At 42.9% G+C, this 21,794-nt stretch overlaps 1 protein-coding gene across 3 annotated transcripts in view; it reads right to left on the reverse strand.

Moving 5' to 3' along the window:
• TPP2 (tripeptidyl peptidase 2) overlaps positions 1-21,794 on the reverse strand; it is a 42,870-nt gene that overhangs the window by 15,391 nt on the left and 5,685 nt on the right. For all 3 annotated transcript variants that reach the window (XM_082218549.1, XM_082218550.1, XM_082218551.1), the window contains exons 3-21: positions 19,522-19,617; positions 18,478-18,582; positions 17,401-17,525; positions 15,939-16,102; positions 15,107-15,261; positions 14,026-14,102; positions 10,593-10,720; positions 10,352-10,451; positions 8,612-8,760; positions 8,335-8,450; positions 6,373-6,541; positions 6,057-6,214; positions 4,375-4,451; positions 3,452-3,558; positions 2,977-3,131; positions 2,185-2,301; positions 1,315-1,415; positions 336-432; positions 40-177 (exon numbers count right to left, since the gene is read on the reverse strand). In XM_082218549.1, the coding sequence (XP_082074675.1) occupies positions 40-177; positions 336-432; positions 1,315-1,415; positions 2,185-2,301; positions 2,977-3,131; positions 3,452-3,558; positions 4,375-4,451; positions 6,057-6,214; positions 6,373-6,541; positions 8,335-8,450; positions 8,612-8,760; positions 10,352-10,451; positions 10,593-10,720; positions 14,026-14,102; positions 15,107-15,261; positions 15,939-16,102; positions 17,401-17,525; positions 18,478-18,582; positions 19,522-19,617 (2,334 nt within the window). The remainder of the gene's footprint in view (positions 1-39; positions 178-335; positions 433-1,314; positions 1,416-2,184; positions 2,302-2,976; positions 3,132-3,451; positions 3,559-4,374; positions 4,452-6,056; positions 6,215-6,372; positions 6,542-8,334; positions 8,451-8,611; positions 8,761-10,351; positions 10,452-10,592; positions 10,721-14,025; positions 14,103-15,106; positions 15,262-15,938; positions 16,103-17,400; positions 17,526-18,477; positions 18,583-19,521; positions 19,618-21,794) is intronic.

Raw genomic sequence — 21,794 nt, forward strand, 5'->3', positions numbered from 1 at the left:
ACAAAATACATTACAACAACAAAACAAAGCAAAACATACCTGGTGAGGATAAGCATCTCCTGACCCCATCTGTTTTTTATTCTGGTCAAAGATGATCCACAACTGGCTGTCATATTCTGACTCATACAAGAGCTCACAGAGCAAAGGACAACTCGGAGTAACTTCTCCACTCTTAGGCTGAAAAAAGTCAGAGAATGTTGAGGATATTCAATAATAAAAACCACATCTTTATACACATAGCTTAGGACATAGCTTATATTTAACGTACAGTTAAATGCATTAAATGCAACCTACATATGAGAACAGTATTTTTTTTGTTTAAAAAGCGAACTTACTTGATGAAAGTTGTACGTCAAAACCATCTCATACAATTGCCGATTATTTGGCAAAACATCCCGTGATCCTAATGGCTTTATTTTAGCACTCAGTGGCCTGTAATTCAGCAATACAATGATAAGCATTAGGAGCTAGGTGCAGGATGCATTTTTAAAAAGACATTTCACAAATTTCATATGCCACTTTTCTGAAAGAATTCTAAGGCAAAGTGGTGTACAAAATTTAAATAAAATTAAAGTTCCAACAACCTAAAAATATCATCATATAAAAACCCAGGTGATATCCAACCTCGCCTTTTAAAGAGGGCAGAGCAATGGAGCTCAGTATAGTCTGTTCTGCTAGTGGCTCTCAGGACTGCGACTCTCATTAGCCCAAGTCATGCTAAATATTCATGATTCTAGCTTTAGGTCTTCCATTATATCACTAATGGAAAAAATCCCATTGTTTTAGACACATGAACTTCCAATTTAACTACTTTGCTGCTGTGTATCCTGAGGCAGAATCATTACCAACACCTGCAGGAAGCTTTTACCATTGCCACTTTTAAGACAGAAACAAAAATCAGATAGGAATTAACATCATACCCTCCTGAAAAAACCCTGCAGAATCGTACCTTGGAAGTCAAATGGAATCCGTTTCAGAAGTCTGTTCGACTTCAAAAATGTTCGGAAACCAAAGTGCAACTTCTGATTGGCTGCAGGAAGCTCCTGCAGCCAATTGGAAGCCCCAGAAGCCCCATCGGATGTTCAGGTTCCAAAAATAGTTTGCAAACCGGAACACTCACTTCCAGGTCTGCGGCATTTGGGAGCCAAAACGTCCGAGTACCAAGGCGTTTGGGATCCGAGGTATGCCTGTACTTTCCTATTCAGCCTCTGGAAGAGTTGTTTAGCGTGAACCTTGTTTGGCCTTCATTTCACGTGGACCAAAACATATTGCGGATCAACACAGCTCCCTGGTTTTCGATTTAAACTACTGTACCTTAGTGTCTGAACCCAGCTTTTCAGATTTATGGAAGGTGCAATGTCTTCATATCTCAATGTTGTCTGAACATCAAAGCGCACGATGCCTTCCGAAGCATGCTAAAAAAAAAGAGGGTGCTTGTTAGGACTTATTTTCTTCTGGACGTTATTATGAATTAGGTGGTGTGCATGCGAACGTCTACATGAAGAAGCATTTGATGAACTGGAACATAGGAAGCTAACTCAGACCATTGATCTATCTAGCTCAGCATATTCTACAGTGACCCTCCAGCATTTCAGACTGGAGACATTCCTAGCCCTGCATCAAGATTGCCTGGGATTGAACAAAGCAGTTGCTCTACCACTGACCTACAACTCTTCCCAAAAATAAAGGGTTAGTAAGCTTGAAAATTCTACAAGGAGACGGGCATGCAAGCACACCACATTTATGAAAAACACATTCAGTTATTCTGAAGTCAGGAAGCCAGAAGCCAGTGAGACAGCAGGAAAGTTGGGGTATTAGGAGAGGAAGGAAGGGGAGAAAAGGGAGCAGCACCCAAAAAAACCCCAAACCCCCAAATGAAGCAGGAGAGGCGGAAAAGCCTCGGAATATGAGCCTTTCAAATAATTTATGATACAATAAAATGCTGAACACATTTCAGATAAAAGAATGAGCATATAAATAATTAAGTCAACCACGATGAGTCAACCAGGATGAGTCAGAAAGGCAACCTATACATATTTTGAAATAACACTCCATGATTATTATTTTTTAAAAAAACCTCGACTACAGAATTTCACACCAAGAAGTCACAGCTCTCCAAGCATTTTCTCCCACCCTTTAAATGAACCATAAAGCAAAATAAAGACAACACGGAATGATACTCACAACGTTTAATTGAGAAGCAGTGCAAACGATGCCATGGAAGGAGAGGGTGTAATCAATGCTGACATCACTGAGGCTTGCCCACCAACGGGCAATGCAAAATTCAATTGTTCTTCCACCCTTCGTGGGGGGGAAAAAAAGAAGATTTAGATGTATACCTGACTTTCATTCTTTATGAAGCCCCCCCAAACTAGAATTCCAGTGCAGCTCAGAATACTTAAAAAAAAACCAACAACCACAATACCTTGGCTGCAAAACTACCTTAAAGGATCCATTCTCATCCAACTCTAATTACTATGCGCATGCTTTAGTCACGCAACAACAGGCAGGCATAGGCAGACGGCTTCAGATTTAGCCCACACAGATTCTATTCGGAAAACTATAAAGGGCTAGCCACTTTATTCATGAAATGAACCCGTAATGTTAATCTAGGGCAGAAAGGCAAACATTTTCTGGGCCGAGAGCAGCACTGACTCATCTTCAACCATTCGGGGGCCGCTAATGAAAATGGACATGGCCAAAATTGCAGTTTACAATTTCCGATCTTTTTATATCTTTTATTTAACCATTCACTATTCATTAAGTTCCATTCTCTTATTTTCTTATGACAAAACTGGAGGGGTCAGGAGGTCACAAACCCCCTTTGACATCGGAGCAGAGGGCCCACAGGAGTAGCCAGAATTTATTTTTTAATGGAAAAAAACCCACCACCACAATATTCAGCAGGTCATCATTGCCTATTACTGCACTCTATAAGGCAGCACTTAACTCTGTTTTGAATTCAAGGCCACTTACTAGGACAGGAAAAGCTTCCGTGACTGATCCCTTTTCTGGTATTGAAGAGAACTTGTAGAACTCATGGCTTCGGTACGCCTTTTGCTTTACTAGTTGAACCGCATGGAGAACGAACTTGGCAGTTACATCAGGTGATGAGGAACATACTGTTACTTCTAAGTAAGAGAAAAGGCACAGCTTTAGGCCTAGAGCTCTATGGGCCTCTGACTCACTCCCCTCTGAAGCTAGCAGGCCAAGTGTGTGCTTAATTCCTTGATAAAGGATACACATTATCTTTTAAGGTACTGTATAACACAAATTCCAAACAGGTGCAGAATTAAGCTGCGACGACTTAAAATCTGGACTCTTAAAGTGACACGCAAATACAGAAAGTGTCACTCGGCTCTTAAACCGTACAATAGCTTTTCAGCAGCATACATTCAGGTTAAGTTCCCTAAGAATTCAGGGGGACAATTCGCTACCTAATTTGCCTTACCAGCCCACGTTGCTCCAGAAGGGACTTCAACAAAGTGTCTTTGGATTTGACCAGGTTTAAAATGCACGTCAGTGAACTTGAGATCATAGTGTGAAGCTTCATCTGTTCTGTGAAGAGAGGAAAAGTTTAGAAAGTGCAAAAATCCTTATGGGGAGGGTTACAGGTCGGAATATTCATGGTATTTTAAAGATGTCTAGAGTCAACAATTCACGCAGCTCACAAATGGAGGAAAAGCATCTCTCGCTCTCTCTCTTAGAAAAATGAGGCTCTGATCAGAGCAACTGTTTAAGATACCTGTTAATGCTTCCATATATACCCTTGACTAATAATCAAGATCCACACTGACAGGAAACTGGACCCTCAACGATAACTAATTCAGGCTCCTTTAAAGTGGAAAATCATTATACTTATGTCAAGTCATGGTTTACATAGAATAAATATTTCCTGAGCATTAGATGTGTATAACACAAACAGGAGACATCACTGCTGTTGCTACTATTGAATATCAGATACTGCAGACATACACTAAGGGAAGGCTACTTTGAAAATTAGATGCTGGGCTAGAGAGTTTGATTTAGCAGAGTTCTTATGTACTGTCACTACTACCAATTTATAGAAAGTTCCTTACTGTGTTGTAAATGATTCCTATTGCATAGATGGGATGGTAAGCTACTTCTCAAAATTCTAACAATGAGTCCACGTCAGAGCCTGTAAATTTGTTGTCCCACTTTCTAGCCTATGATCTATGCTCACTCTTGCCATTTTAACTGTTGCATTATACAAGGGAAGGTTTGCATTCTGCCTACTGGTAGTGGTGAAAGATACAAAGGTAGAGATAGAAGCCAGATCTTCTCACGAAGATTAGATGCAAGTCTGTTTTCAATAAAACATTGAAGGCGTAAAAAAACAACATAGTCGCTTACCTTGCTGGTATAACAACAGTCACTGGAATTCTAAAGAGGGGGCCTGCGTTAGGCATAGATATTTCATAACCACACACCTAAAAAAGTTGAAAATGCAATAAAATTAGGTATTGCATTTAAAAACAAGTCTCTGTCCTTTGAAGATACTGATAAGCTGCCATGTATTAATCTTTTACAATTATATTTCCTGGAACTCTAGAACTCTACCGCAGGCATAGCCAATAGGGTGCCCTCCACATTCTGTAGGACTACAACTCCATTCAGCCCCAGCTAGACGAGTCAATGGGAGCTGCACAAACTTCTAGAAGACATTGTGTTGGCCACCTTTGCCCTAACACATGAAATATAGTCCTCTAATGAACACACGCCAATCTGTTTCCCTTTCACCTTGTGAACAAATGCACATAATTTTTGACAGCCTAGGGCAGGGGTCAGCAACCTTTTGCAGCCTTGGGCCGGTCCACCGTTCCTCAGACCATGTGGAGGGCTGGACTATATTTTTTTTGGGGGGGGGGAGAAGGAATTCCTGTGCCCCACAAATAACCCAGAGGTGCATTTTAAATAAAAGCACACATTCTACTCATGTAAAAACATGCTGATTCCCGGACCGTCCACGGGCCAGATTGAGAAGGCGATTGGGCCGCATCCAGTCCCCGGGCCCTAGGTTGCCTGCCTGTGATGGCTTGTGTATGCTCTTCGCAATAAGCACCTCTGCTCACTCAGAGATATTTACAGTTCTTTATTTACTTATGTACAAGCAGCACATTACAATCATGCGTCCGAATCGTCTGGTTCAGATTCGGGGAGTGGCCTTCTCCAGCTTCTCCTCCAACAGAAAAGGCGGGGAAGTTTCATGGGACGTCTCTCCTCCCTCCGTTTTAACCCTCTCCTCTCCTGTGCAGACGGCACAGGCTCACCATCTGTTCCTGAACTTCCTGTGCGGTGCTGGAGCTCTGCTTCAGCATCAGAGAGCCTTTCCGCCTCCTGGCTCTCTCCCTCTTCCCCTCCCGTCACTTCCTCTTCGACTGTTCCTGCTCCTCAAAGGCATTCCCTGGCAGTCCCGTGACATCACCCCTGGCCTAGGGCCTGTTAGTTCAAACTTATTCACAATGCTTCTTGAACACGTGTTCCTAAAATGTTTCCCTCTGCCCCAAATCTTATCTGCAGAAGACTGAAGGAATCACCTCTCTGAAACCCTACCTCTGCAAACAGCCCCTTGGAGCAATTCAAGCTGAACTTTGTTACTGTCCTCTTGCCAGTGCTACAGGGGGTGATTTGTGGAGGACGCCTGCTCTGTCAAATGATTGTCAAGAGCCCAACCCAAACTGGTGGAAAGTTTACATCCCAAGACTAAAAAGGCCAGTGAAGAGTAATTATATGGGATTTATCAGAAACATGTTATAGTTACGAGCACTAACTGAAATATGAACGGCCCATGGAAAAGGATAAATGAAAATAATAAAAGATAAAATGTTAAACAATTTTAAGTAAAGGAATTTACTTAAATTGCTGCAAGAAGGGGGGGGGAGGGAGGGAAACACAGCCAAAAAACCCCCCAAAACCAACCAACAGAGCAGGAAGTTAACTTTACATTTGTATTAAATTGTATTCATTGGATGTAAATTCATTATTTTTTTTGAAAACTAATAAGATATAATTTGCAAAAAAAAGAGAGACAATACCTCTGTATAGTGAACTCCTTCTCGCAGGCCACGCGGATCCACGCGAATGTTAATATGTCTACATTGGTTCATGAGCTCCAGATGAGTAGGGCACTGAACCCAGGATGCGTTTGAAGTTAAAGCTAAATGAAGCTGGAGAGATATCCTGTCAGCGTTGTCTGGAAGAAGAATGTGCAAAGTTTAGGAAGAAATTATAAAGACACGGGATTTTAAATTTAAAAGTTTTCTTGTGATTTTATGGCAAACTTAAACATAAGCCCGTACTTTCCCCTTTGTTCAGCCGTGAAAATATTTAATATCGCTGCACCTTTCCTACCTGTGTTTTCAGGGAAGAAGGGCTCTATGCCAACACCATGGTCAGAAGGCACAGCTACCTGGGCAGGATCTCTGAGGTAGATTCCACGGTTGTTGCCAACAGTAATGGTGAAGCCTATGTTGTCAGCAAATGTTGAGTTCTGGATGAGGTAGTCATAGGCTTTATCAACCTATTGAGAGAGGGGCGGGGAGGGAAATCAAAAGGGAATTTACTGAAAATGTGGAAGCCCATGGAAATCATCATTTTTAAAAAAAACCTATGACTTTCATGCCCATGTCGGCTTAAAAGTGGTAATTCAGCGCCCTTCGTAGTGTTTCCACGGGGCAAGGCTCTTTCCAGCTTGGCAGGAAAGCACGAAACGTCTTCAAAATGTGCCCCACAGCCTTTCTAAAGAAGAAAAAGAGCCCCAACAGTTCAAAGGCAAGGGGAAATGTTTTCAGTAAGTCAACTTCCCTGGGAGAGGCCCTTGCCAAGAGAGACCCAGCAGCGAGAACACCTGGACAGCTCATTTCACCCTATTAGAAAAGGGATGAAGATACAGTGGTACCTCGGGTTAAGTACTTAATTCGTTCCGGAGGTCCATTCTTAACCTGAAGCACCACTTTAGCTAATGGGGCCTCCTGCTGTTGCCGCACTGCCAGAGCACAATTTCTGTTCTCATCCTGAAGCAAAGTTCTTAACCTGAAGCACTATTTCTGGGTTAGTGGAGTCTGTAACCTGAAGTGTATGTAACCTGAAGCGTATGTAACCTGAGGTACCACTATATTCCCTTTTAGGAGGACCTTCTCAGCTAAGCTGGCACTGTAGAGGATTGTTTATACTTTATTGTGTGATCACTTTCTATCTCTTTCAAATCTGGTTGGATTTCAAATTATCATATTTTAAATAGTGTTTCTGTGGGTATTCAGCAGCATGCTCTTTCAAAAGCAGGATATAAGGATAAGCAGTAACACCATATGCCAAACTGTGTGAGAAACACAGTAGACAGAAAAACTTCCACAACACAGGGTCTTTGCTAAGCCTGTGTTCAATGGGATTTACTCCCACTAAATGTGCATAGGATTGCAATCAACTAACTGGTAGCAAAAGAACAATGAAAAGAGCAATGAATAAAACGGGTTATGAGGAAATAAAAGAAGCCACTTAAACAGCTCAGGACCGCAATACCTCAAGGACTGTCTCTTCCCATATGAACCTATCCGGCCCCTGAGATCCTCCTCAAGAGGTTCAGAGGGTTGCAACACCGAATGGGCCTTCTCTGCAGTGGCTCCCTGTGTGTGGAATGCTTTCCCCAGGTAAGTTCACATGGCGTCTTCATTATACACCTTTAGGCGCCAGGCAAAAACGTTCCTTTTTAACCAGGCCTTCGGTTGATCCAATTTACATCCTATGCGGTTTTAAAATATGGTTTTTTTGTGTGTGGGGGTATTGGGTTGTTGTTTTCATTTTATTATATATTTTGTGGTTTTAGATCTTCATTTTATTCCGTGAACTGCTCTTAGACCTGGGGGTATAAATTCAATAAATAAAATAAAAAATGTGTATCAGGCATCGCCTCTTGCCTCAAGCATTGTTTTCAAGCATTTGTTTTAGCACTTAGTTTGCAGCTTCAGTATTGTCTGGTAAGCCATTAGGTTTGAATGAGAGCCAACTAAAAACAAGGAAGAAATATAGGAAGTAGTACAGGAAAAATTTTATGCTAAGCCTCAAATACTGGAGTGGAAGACCAGGGATACATGGTAAGCCATTAGGTTTGAATGAGAGCCAACTGAAAACAAGGAAGAAATATAGGAAGTAGTACAGGAAAATTTTTATGCTAAACCTCAAATACTGGAGTGGAAGACCAGGGATACATTTGTTGATCAACAAATAGATTTGTTCTTCAGCTGACCTAAAAGACTGATGAGACAGTATTGATGACTACAACAGGATATGTTTATTTGCGCTCCAGCTTGTAATTACCTGAATAACACCATGTCCTTGCGCAAACACCTGTATGTTTTCCACCTTCACCGCAGTATTTTCCAGCGCTCTCCTGACCGAATGAACAGTGTAGCGCACATCATTAGCTTTAAGTCCTGTAACAGAGAAAAGGGGTGGGGAATTCATTGACAGCAATAAGAGAAATGCTCCTCACAAAATGAATCTTCATTATCATATGAATTTCTTGCACGTTATGAAACACTCTTTTGCTTTAACCAAAATGAACCTTGCTTTAAACAGTGGTGTTCCACATTACCTGATAGTACCAAGGCAATACCACCACATGCGTTCGGTGAAGACATCGATGTGCCATTCATGAGCTGTGTCCCTCGTAATGTCCAGTTTGGGACAGAGGCAATAGCGCCTCCAGGTGCGCTGATGCTTACTCCCAGTGCTCCATCAGTACTGAAATTAATAGAAAATAGAGCAAAAATATAGTTAATACACCAACAACCCACCTGTTACTTCATAAGCCAGGCTTCCTCAGCCTTGGCCCTCCAGATGTTTTTGGCCTACAACTCCCATGATACCCAGCTAGCAGGACCAGTGGTCAGGGATGATGGGAACTGTAGTCTCAAAACATCTGGAGGGCCGAGGTTGAGGAAGCCTGTCATAAGCTGTTCAATTATTCCTCTTTTAGAGTCATACACAGACGAAACCATGCAAAATCCCCTTCTGACTCCCGTAAGAGAATCCTAAATACATGAATGCTAATCCATCAACATGCTGCATTAATATAGATGACAGCCTACCAAGCAGTGACTTACCGTGGTGTGCATACAATCACTTGATACTGACCATCTATATTGTCCAGCAATGGGGGGGGGGGGAAATGGTCACCTATCTCCTCTCTCTTGATTTTTTTTATTCAGTTTTTTAATCCACTTACAGAAGGATATGTACACCTGGCAACACACACTTCATCTGAGCATATGGAGCTACTTTTGGTTTACATACATAGTCCAAATGTCCACTGACTGGCAAGAGGCTCTCTAGCATACAAGGGTGAGATTTTTCCTAGCCACTGTTTATTGGGAACCTTTAACTGGAGATTGAAGCCAGAACCTTATGCATTGGCCCTGCTACTCAGCTACAGACACTCACTACTTGACAGGATGAAACAACTACTTTGCCAAGTTGTAAGCTTTTAATGTTTGACGTTTTGTTTTGTCCCTTTGTATTTTGTTGGAAGCTGCCCAGAGTGGCTGGGCCAACCCAGTCTGATGAGTGGCATACAAGAAATATTTTATTATTATTATTTATTATACTAAGTTACCACTTGGTAAATGGTTGCCTGTATCTACCCACTACCTGAAACCCTTTATCTCCTCATCCCACTCCTCTCTCTTCTGGAATAATGTCTTTTCTCAAACACTTCTCTGAATAAAATCAATTAGGATTTGATTCTTTCTTACTTACTAGGCTCTTGGCAAAGTATCGGAAATTTGAAAAAAAGAAAAAGGCCTGATCTTGTAACTGATAGATAAATTACACAAGGTTTCTTGGGCTGTGTTGCTTATTCTGATCATGACCACCTTTGCAGCATTTGATATTTCAAAGCTCAGCATCTATTTTTCACTACGATAAGCAGGAAGCTGCAAAACTATCTCAGGAGTCATTCCTATTACATCAGTACAGGGCCCAGAGATCAGCGAGGTTTTTAAAAACCACATTTTCCCTTTACTTTCAGTGTGGTGTAGTGGTTAAGAGCGGTAGTCTCGTAATCTGGGGAACCGGGTTCGCGTCTCCGCTCCTCCACCTGCAGCTGCTGGGTGACCTTGGGCCAGTCACACTTCTCTGAAGTCTCTCAGCCCCACTCACCTCACAGAGTGTTTGTTGTGGGGGAGGAAGGGAAAGGAGAATGTTAGCCGCTTTGAGACTCCTTAAAGGGAGTGAAAGGCGGGATATCAAATTCAATCCAAACTCTTACTTTCAGGCAGATTTTGTCAAATAATGCGACGCCTCATATGAGCTCACGAATCTATATATCACTTACCTAGGACCTCGAGATGACCAAGTGTACTGATTTGCAGGAAGTTTCTCTCGCAAGGAATACTCAGCAACCATCATATCAGGTGATACGTAAGCACCAACACCTGGAATGTTATTTGGAAGATGAAGGGGTTGAGAATACAAGGTCTTATCACCAAACCTATTCCCAGCCTCAATAAAATATTGGTTTCTTTCCATTCTCAGAATTGTTATGTCATTAGAAATATAGTAATAAAAATACTTGCCAATCACACTAGATGTAGTTCCACCTGGGCAACCAACTGTTGAAAGGCAAGGACCATTGTTGCCAGCGCTTGAAACATAGATTACATTGTGTTTCCATACAGCTTCATTTATAATTTCACATATTCTCCTAGAAGAGTTGCAAGAAAGAAAGGAAAAAGCTTGAGCAGGTGGCCTTTTTGCTTGTCTTCTTCTCCTGTGAAAAATGCTCATAGGCAGAGCTGGACAGTTTTCATTGAACAGATTCCTACTTATTTAAAAACATTCCTATACTGCTTTATGATAAATGGAACCGCCAAGCGATTTACTCTCCAACTTCTCACAGCGCCAAAAGAAAGTAACAAAGAACCTATCCTCATGATGCTGACACAAAAATTCTGCACATATGTGAAGCAAAGAATGGAAAAATCATTTTTCTTCCCCCCATCTCTCCCCGATTCATTCCATCCCATGTCTATGACAGCAGTGTCTCACGCTGAATGAATGTAAATGACCTCTAGAACGATCTCTATCAACTGAGAACAGAGATGTTGTATGTGCCCTTGTTATCTATGAAACTCCTTCAGTAAAACCATTTAAAATGTCAACGAAAGATCTCTGCATGCTGCAGCCTAAAGCCTTTTACTATTTGCAACATACTGCCCACTTCTTGGCAGTGGATGCCACTTACGCAGCTCTGTGGCATCACTGTATGGATGCAGAAAGGCCAGGGCATCCAACAGAAAGAGGGCCGTTTCAAGAAAAGCGGTAACGGATGAGCACCCTGCCCTTATTAATCTAAAGCATTTGGGAATGTAGTCAAACAGACTGCTCCTCAGGTTGTCCGGAAAAAAACACCCAAAGGTGCCTCCCATCCCAAAAGCCTTGATTAGAGTGTGGGAGTTGATCCAAAACTAAAGCTGTGGATCACTTGGCAAGAAAATGTTATAATGTCAAATTCTGTATTAGTGTGCGCTTTTCACTGGGTGTCACTTCTGCGCAAAAAAGCAAAAGCAAAAAATATTTTTAAACCCTCCAAGTCACAGGGCAACTGTGTCCTCCTTCAACAGCCCCATGGGCAGACTCTTCAGACCTACTTTTGTTTTTCTACTAGAACCCCCAAGATCTACCAACCAGAGCTTGAAATACATGCACTTCGAATTAAAGAACAGGGTGCTTCTGAGCAATTGTTGAGCCTAGCAATTTCTAATTTAGGTGGAAAAATTGCCTGGTGGTTGCTATTCTTAAAAAAGAAAAGAGGAACCAGAAGCATTTGCCAATTTACTGCACGTCAGCCAGAGAGCAATCAACCAGTAATTCCCAATCTACGTTCTGCCCATCCCTGCTGCAAGCAACAACCCTTCCACATACTGCCCTGCATGACCGCAATAACCCAAGGCCCTCAGTTCCCCGTCCCCGAGGTATCTGTAGGTGGCCAACATATTTGACTGGAAAATCTAGTACACTGACTTCACCTGATAACTTCCTGTAGTGCCTCCCTTTAAAATTATGAGCTAGCACACTGTTTCTCAAACTTGAGTCTCCAGCTGTTGTTGGACTACAACCGCCATCATCCTTGACCACTGGTCCTGCTAGCTAGGGATGATGGGAGTTGTAGTCCCATGAGAGGAGTGAGCCAGCAGTAAATCACTCTTAGCAAGTTGGAGTTAACTCTTTATTAGCCAAAAGAGGATCTGCACAGGAGTGTCAGGCCTAATGAGCACAGCAATTCATCTCTAGCAAGTCTTGCCCCCATGAAGCAGTTGCCAGGACTGAAGGTCCCCACCTACCCACAGCTGCCTAAGTCCCCTCCCCTCCAGGGCTTTCCCCAAGCCATGTGAGACTGTGCCTGTGCGAAGCCAACTTTTCCTCTGCCCTTTTCATGCCTCTCCTGGTTCTGGGAGACCAGTGGGGAAAGGAGCTTGTTGAAGGAGGGAGAGACATTTCTGTTTCTTCACTAGCCAGACTCCTCTCTGCCTCTTGGCCTCCCTCCTCTCCTACTTCAGCTTCTGCCTGATTCTGGACTTCTCTCTGCCACAGACTCCCCCCACTCACCAAACCCTGTTACTTCTCCAGCTTCCGACACCTCCTCCCAGTCTTTTCCTGGTCCCCCCCCTTTGACCACTCATCATTGTCCCACGGCTACTCCCCAGGCCCTCAGCCTTCTTCCCTTGGGGCTTCCCCAGCTGGTTCTTCCCCCCATTCCTCTGCATCCAACCAGTCTGTAACATGGGAACCCAAGTTGGAGAAGCACTAAGCTGGCAACTTAGATTTATTTATTTTTTATTTATTGAATTTATATTCCTCCTAAGGAGTCTAAGGCAGCAAACACCTCTATGATTAAAAAAATACAAAATAAAAGATTAACGTATACATTAACTGTTAAAAGGTAAAGGTAAAGGGATCCCTGACCATTAGGTCCAGTCGTGGCCGACTCTGGGGTTGAGGCGCTCATCTTGCTTTATTGGCTGAGGGAGCCAGCATACAGCTTCCGGGTCATGTGGCCAGCATGTCTAAGCCGCTTCTGATGAAACCAGAGCAGCGCACAGAAACACTGTTTACCTTCCCGCCGGAGCGGTACCTATTTATCTACTTGCACTTTGACATGCTTTCGAACTGCTAGGTTGGCAGCAGCAGGGACCGAGCAATGGGAGCTCACCCCGTCACGGGGATTCGAACCGCCGACTTTCTGATTGGCAAGCCTTAGGGCTCTGTGGTTTAACCCACAGTGCCACCCGCGTCCCTATATTAACTGTTAAAAATACCTAAAAACAATTCAATATAACATGTAAAACAGACGGGGGAAATAGATAGCGTCCAAATCACATGTCTGAATAGGCCCACTGAAACAGAATAGCTCTCAGCAAGTATTTAAAAGAGGACACAGTCTTCCAAGGCAGAAGTGCTGCCACATTAAATGAATGACTCCTGGGTCCTGCTGGCTGCCCCCATTACTCTGTTTCCTTCATGTTACACACACCGTTTTGCAGTGGCTGCATCTTCAATGAGCCTCCACCTCTTCCCAGCTCCTAGGCCAGGGCTCAGCAAACTTTTTCAGCAGGGGGCCAGTCTACTGTCCCTCAGACCTTGTGGGGGGCCGGACTATATTTTGGGGGGAGGAAATGAACGAATTCCTATGCCCCACAAATAACCCAGAGATGCATTTTAAATAAAAGGGCACATTCTACTCATGTAAAAACATGCTGATTCCCGGACTGTCCGCAGGCCGGATTTAGAAGGCAATTGGGCCGGATCCGGCCCCCAGGCCTTAGTTTGCCTACCCGTGTCCTAGGCTTTGAAAGTGGAATCGGCCAGTGATCTGGGGCACAACAAGACTCCCTTGAACCACGTGCAAATCAAGAGACACTCCGGTAGATGAAAGCTGAAAACTAGGATACTGGAGCTGGCTACCCACAACGGAACAAAGTAAGGGTCATAAAAACGTAGTCTACTCACCCAGCATTTGGCCAGTGAGTTGCTTCTCCGTAGCTGTAGTTGACAAGGTCACACTTATATTTTATTATTTCTATCATCTGTTGAAGTTAAGAGAATTGCAACGCTTAAACTACAATGCATACTGTCTGCTTGCATGATATTGCTAACTGGCATTTTTACTAGGATCACATACAACTTTTAAGAAACAGCTCCCTGTTTAGGGAAGTTTTTAATATTTAATGCTGAATTGTTTTAACACTCGATTGGGAGCTGCCCAGAGTGGCTGGGGAAACTCAGCCAGATGGGCAGGGTATAAATATTGTTGTTGTTGTTGTTGTTGTTGTTGTTGTTGTTGTTGTTGTTATCATCATCATCATCATCATCATCAGCTGGTATTACCCACTTGGGGACCAAAACAAGGGTCTTTTTGGTGGCGGGTCTGCCTTCTTACAAAGGTGTGTCTGACACAGCATCTTTAAAGTTTTTGGTAGGTGGTTATGACACAGCTCTTTCAGCAGATGGCAGGAAGAGGAGACCTGATTAGATGAATGACTCCTCCTCGGTCAATGTGCAGGGTCATATTTTTCCACTAAGCTACTCCAGCAGCCTTTCGACCGAAGAATGGGGCGAAAATGCTTAATATAAATAGTGTGTGCCTGTGATCCTCAGGCAGCTTGTCTGAGGAGGATTTAATTGAAGCAGCTGGCTATCTCTTGTTTAAATTAAAATGTGTGTGACCTTTCACTCTTTGCCACTAGTGACCGCTCAGAATTATTTTTAGCCGATTGCTATGTACACTCATGCTAATCGCTTGGCAGTGGTACTCTGAAAGCAAGTGTGCACTTCTTCATTTCCAAAGAACTACTGTTCCATTGAAGTAAAGGGGAATTTCATGGACAACTGGAACAAAATTTAATGAACAAAATTCTACCTCCCCTCCAAAAACACATTGACACATGACATGTACTAGCGTTGTCTGAGATAGCTGAGGTTTGAGTCCCACGCTGGGCAAGATTCCTGCATGGCAGGGAATTGGCCTAGATGATCCTTGTCAATCCTATGATTCTATAGTCTTCCATGTAGCAACTCTGCCAATACTTACAGCTCTGATAAGGCCAGTGCCAGTTTCCATGGTGCTTAATCTCGTATCACCAATCTTAATTGCGAGAATTTGTGCACCAGGGGCCACCCCGTTACGATCTGGTTCATCTGGAAAATACCCAGCAGCTATGCTAGCAACATGCGTCCCATGTGCTCCTGAAAGAATAAAGACAATGCACATCAAAAGAGCGGAACCACTTTTTTCATACAAGTTTGGGTATACAGCTTTCCTTACCACCACTTACAAAGCAATCCTGACAAAGCCCTTTCAATATGATCTTTGATATAACATTTAGCATAACAGCTGCACTGGGAAAAGCATTCCCGATAGCTGTTCTGCAAACGGGCTCCAAACGTGGCAATAAAGGAATGTTCATCTTTCATAGACTACTTTAGTCCATGTGTGCAGCTATATAAATGCTCATGATTATTCATTCATGCATTCATTTATTTTGAATTTATATACTGCCCTATACCCAGAGGTCTCAGGGCGGTTCACAGAAAATCATGAATATGTAGTTCCATGTGTTAAGGGATGGTTGTGAAGGTTGTTCATGCAATGTGGCAAACTGCAACCACATCGGTGGAGCTCTTCACTCAGGTATTGCATTGGAGTGATTAAAATATGCTCAGACTTTTTGTAGATCTGCCTGTGAGCACGTCTTACCACTTATGGATTGACCTTTGAAACTGAGTGTTAACACAATGGCTCCTCCCTTTTATCTTATCTAATTTATCTGAAACATTAGCCTTCCAAACAGAGCAAACTATACATTTAGAAAAGGAAGAAAATGAAGGACACTGAAGAATTGTTTCTGGATGATTAAGCTTACCTCCACTGGTAACAATCGAGAGCAAGTTCCCTTCATCATAGATATTGACAGAGTAATTCAACATCTCCGACGTGCCAAACGATCCAAATTCTTGACCTTCCTTGTAGTTGCGTAAAACTGTGCAGTTAGAAAAGTCACCAGTTTCACTTGAATCTATACAAGCTCTAGAGAAAAGAACATATACACACCTTGCAAGTTAACAGTTTTCTTTCCTTGTATTGAACTATCCAAAAAGGGTAATTAATATCCTGCCATTCCAATACATGCAATGGTTCCCAAGTTTATGAACCTGATTCCACAAATGAAAGAGTTCATCAGTTTAGGGCTTCCTGATCAGCCACACTGCCTGCTCCAAAACACACTACTGTATTTTCTGGCATATAAGACTACTTTTTAACCCAGGAAAATCTTCTCAAATCGGGGGTCGTCTTATACGCCGGCTACAGCAGCAGCTCCTGCAGCAACTCCCCACCAAAGGATAAAACAACAGCAAATTAAATCAGAGGACACCAAGCTCTCTAGATGAAGCAGAAATATGCTTGAAAATTGGCTCCAGAAGCCGCCGGCCACTGGGAAGTGGAGTGGATTTCCAAGCCGGACTAGAGACTGGTTTTTTAATTTGTATTTGGTGTGCATTGGAAAGGGGTAGTCTTATACGGCAAGTATATCCCAAACTCTAAATTTTAACTGGAAAAGTTGGGGGTCGTCTTATACGCCCAGTCGTCTTATATGCCGGAAAATAAGGTATTTAGTTTTTTTGTGCCTCACCGGTTGTACAGCAGCTCTAGGCAGGACTGAAGAGCAAGTTCCCAAACTGCTTTATTTGTGAAAATAAGCATTGGTAACGCACAGGCCCCTAGTAAACATCCAACGTACCCCCTGTCACTTGGTAGCCGCCGTTCCAGCTGTGTACCTCAATGGAAGAAATGAGGGTGGCTCACTTCATCCCCTCTGCTAAAAGATCAGCAACATCAGGCACCTCCTACGTGGAACTATTTTCACTCCAGCTGATTAACCTTAAAAACTGGCACCCAAGTAAGTGGTAGCAGTCCTGGGCAGGGTGGCATTTGGCCCAGTTAGTGGTCAGGCTTCAAAGAAGGGGTGACTGACCTGTGGCCCTCCTGATGTCATTAAGACTATACCACCCCCCACCACTGACTGAGCTGTTGGTAACTGAGTCCAATAACACCTCGAGGGCTACAGGTTCTTCACCCCTGCTTCAAAGCTACTTTCATTTGTTTGCCCTAAATCTTCTAGCATTCAGTTTCACTGGACGGCTTTGAGTTCTGGTGTAATGAGAAAGGAAGAAAACACTTCTCTCTGTCCAAACGCCGTAAACTTTCCTTATTGGAGGGTGTCTCTATCCCATTAATCATTTTGGTTGCCGTCGGCTTCAAAATATCAGATAAGGTGAGCATAGCTAGGGACAATATGTTTTTTAAGGGCATAAAAAAAAAATTACCTCCAAGTTTCACCATCATGCCACACCAAGCAGTCATATACAGGGCCAGGATCACTGTATTTTTTCTCAAAAGAATTCAGCAACTCCACTTGACTCTGAAGCTCTTCCTTCATCAGTTTGCTTTCCTGAAAGATGAGAATTTGTCATAAAGTATGCTAACGCAATGATGCCCAGATTCAGCTGTGCCATGTGCGTATCACTCGCTTCAGTGGGAGCTGAGGGCATAAATTACAAATGAAGATGCAGCCTGTTCATACCGAATGATATCTTCACTCCAGTGTGCCCCCCCCCATTTTCTGAAACCAGATATATCTGAACAGATTGCTTACATACAGTTAGACCCAAATCACAGCTACATAAGCATATGCCATGTGCAACGGAGCATCATAGCCCAAGACAGAAACCTCATCCGCACAACGCAGTGCAGATGAAGCCTGCAGAGAAAGGTGGAAGTTAGGTAAAGGGTAAAGGGACCCCTGACCATTAGGTCCAGTCGTGACCGACTCTGGGATTGCGGCGCTCATCTCGCTTTATTGGCCGAGGGAGCCGGCGTACAGCTTCCGGATCATGTGGCCAGCATGACTAAGCCGCTTCTGGCGAACCAGAGCAGCACACGGAAACGCTGTTTACCTTCCCGCCGGAGCAGTGCCTATTTATCTACTTGCACTTCGACGTGCTTTCAAACTGCTAGGTTGGCAGGAGCAGGGACCGAGCAATGGGAGCTCACCCCGCCACGGGGATTCGAACCGCTGACCTTCTGATTGGCAAGTCCTAGGCTCTGTGGTTTAACCCACAGCGCCACCCACATCCCTGCGTGTACCTGCGTGTATATTATTACAAAATGGATCACAGGGTCTTATGCAAGGGTGGCTGGACACAAACAGAATGGACTTCCACCCATGAAACAAGACACCCTTTCTTCTTCCTCCCTCTTCAAATTCCAAAATATGTTCTAGAAGCTTGAGGGGGACCCTCCCTTTGTGTGACGTTCTGTTGTGTGAGTGGAAATCTGCTTGAGCAACAACGGATGTCACACAGAACAATGTTTCTTAGGGGTGTTCGTTCTAAAATAGTAACCTGTGATGGAGAGCTCTGAGCAGCTTCAAACTCATCTTGTTTCCTGCAAGCTTCTGCGAGCACCAATCTGTGAACAGGATCCCAAAGCTTTTCCTTGCGTTCTTTCTGCAAGAGATGATATACTGAATTTTAACACTGACATCTTTTTACACTCAAATGAAAGAAAGGGTTTGTGCCAAAATGGCTGGCTTGCATGCCATGTTAAATCACATAGGGAAAGTACAAAACACACCTTGCGGGTTGAAACACTGGCCAACCAGGAAGGAATAGGGGAAATCACAGCACAGAAGGGCAGGAGGGAGCTTGAGAGTCTAACAGAGCAATCCTAACTCTGGGTAGGAAATATCAGGGAATGACCACAGCAGTACATGCCCACTACTCATGCCTATTGGAGAAAAAGGGGGAGAGGCAAAACCACTCTTCCCTAGTTTGGGCTAGCAGGGCAAAGTGATGGCAATAAGGTCAACTAAAGATCCATTAAAACCCAGGCCAGCTCAGCTACTTCCCCAGAATGATCTGTTTTGGGACTTTCTGCAGGCTACCTCCGGTGGGAATCTATCAAAAGGTAGAGACCAGGAGAGTTGTTTTGGGAGAATTAGAGGGAGTCTGTTGCCCTATGAAACCATCACCCAGCAAACTGGGGCTTTGGATTGTAACCTAAGGCTTATTCCACTGTTTTCAGGGTTTTAAATTTGTTTTAATGCTATTTTTAAATTTTACATAACTTTAATAAATTTGTTTTATTCCATCCTACTTCATTTTATTTGAATATTTGCTAAAAGAGTAACAATTCCCCCCCTTTTAAAATGGGAATGTTGTGATCTGCCAGAGAAATTCAGCATTTTATGTTTAAGTTTCAGGCCAAACATAATTTCTATCATGCGCTACTTTCGTACTATGAAACTTTTGTTCTACAATGTTTGGGTGTGTAGATACAAACAAACAAATCTAATGCACTGTTGCTACTTTTGCAGCCTAATTTGGTGTAAAAAGAGAGCCTGTGTACAAATTAAAGACTTTAAAAATGAAGATGCAAAGAATTACCTGTATTCTTTCCTTGAGAGCTTTAGGGTAGAAGTCATAACCATTTTTTAAGCCAATGTGATATGTTCCTGAAGGATTTACCCAGTCTGTTGGGATCTGAAAAAGGTAGAATTTAGGAATCTACATATTTTGTCCATTCTATCCACCTCAGTGATCATGCACAAAATATATACAATAAGAATGGTGAACTGCTGAAACCTGTTCACAGCCAAATCCTATATGCCTATATACTGTACATCCCACTAAGTCTAATGCGTTCAATTGGTCTTACCCCTGGGATGCATGCAAAGGACTTAAGAAATAAGATTAGTATTGTGCAACAAAATTCAAAGAATATTAATTAACGCCCAGCCTATTCTCAGTTCTTTCACAATCAAATTTATATTCTCTGTTATATAGCTACAGGAATGCTTGTCTCTTTTATAGGTACATTGCTTTGGTCGCCCTGTATGACCGCTGCCAGATTACTACAACATGTTATACGTGGGGCTGCCTCAGATGATAGTTTGGAAACTTCAACTGGTGCGGAATTAGGAGATCAGGCTGCTCACCAGTGAAAGACGGTTTGAGCATATAATGCCAATCCTGCCCCCAGTGCACTGGCTGCCAATCAGTTTCTGGGTCCAGTTCAAAGTGATGGTTTTGCTCTATAAAGCCTGAAATGGCTCAATACCTTAAGGATGACCTCTCTCAATATGAACCTACCTGGACTCTGTGATCATCATCTGAGGCCCTTATTTGGGTGCCTCCTCCAGATGAGGTTGGGACGAGGGCAACATGAGAATGGGCCTTTTCTGCAGTGGCTCCCTATTTGTGGAATGCTCTCCCCAGTGAGGCCTGCCTGGCATCTTCGTTATGTAGCTTTAGGCACCAGGCAAAAACATTCCTTTTCTTGCAGGCCATTGGCTAATTAAACAACCTATGGCCTTTTAAACTGGGGGTGGTGGTGGTAGTTTTTGTTTGTTACCATGGTATTTGCCCCGTTTTTATATCGTAAACCACTCGGTGATCCTCAGATGAGGGGTGGTATAGAATTTTAATAAATAATAAAAATAATGATGTTATAAAAATGCATTAAGTATATGACTGAAGCTGTAGATTTTGGGCTGCATCAAACTAAGTTATACTCAAACCCACTGAAATTAATGGACCTAAGTTAGTCATGTCCTCTACCTTCAATGGGTCTACTCTGGGTAGGACTGATATGGGTTGTTAATTCATACGGTGATATCTAATTGTGTCACCCAGCCGACAGCAAGGGTTCCATCACAAAATGGGGAGAGAAGCAATTTTCAACTATTTCCCCTTCCCCCCTGTAGTCTTCCCAATCTGCTGCAGGATGAGTAGCCTTCCCCAGCAGACTGGGAGGCAAGGGAAATCACTTAAAATTAACCCCACCCTATTCTCCTGTTGGAAGCCTTGTCATCAGCTGAGTGACACCACTGGCTTCAACCCATTGACCTTCCAAGTAAACATGCATAGCATCAGGTTGCAAAACTTGACAATGCCACCAGAGAAATCTAAAGCGCATGACTACAGAGCACCCTTGAGTGTTACTGGCAAACATGAGGATATTCTTTTCATCTTAAGAGTTTACTACTCTGGTGTCAGTCAAACAAGGCCTTTGAAGACTCTAGGCCTCAACATAACAGCAAATTACCCAATGGGCTGACCTTTTACTATGGAAGACAGCAAAGATGGGATGCAATGAATGAATAAATAAATAAATATGAGAAAGAGAACAATCCACAAAGCCTTAGCTTTTCTTGATGAACTGCAGTTTCTTGTGTCAAAGGGGGAAGCTGCTCTTTTAAAAAGTAGCTTGTTTCTCTGGCAGTGGGAACAGTTCAGTGAAAACAGCAAGCAATATCTCAATGTACAAGGGTTCACTCCTGCCAGTCCATTCTCTGGACTGCAACCACAGGACTGCACTGAATAAACAAGTAAATCACCAGGGCCAAGCTATCAGGGCTTGTAAAATCTTGAAGTGGGGATTTAGAACAGCTACAATGTCTTGAGAATCTGGCTCCCATGTAGACTCTGAAATCTTTTCACAAGCCTCAGTATAAATATCAAGTATCAACTTGCGTGTGCCACATTCTGAGTGAGCCAATCTCTACGTATGCTGTTAATTTTCGGGAATTATTATAAACAGAAAAGTTCCATGGGCAGTTTACAACAGAATACAAAAACATATGCAGCATACAAAAACAACAGAATTTAAAATGCAAACAGTCCGGCTTGAGTCTAGATTCAATTAAGAAACGATTTGA

This window comes from Podarcis vaucheri (assembly GCF_965113315.1).
Source record: "Podarcis vaucheri genome assembly, chromosome: 4".
NCBI lineage: Eukaryota > Metazoa > Chordata > Lepidosauria > Squamata > Lacertidae > Podarcis > Podarcis vaucheri.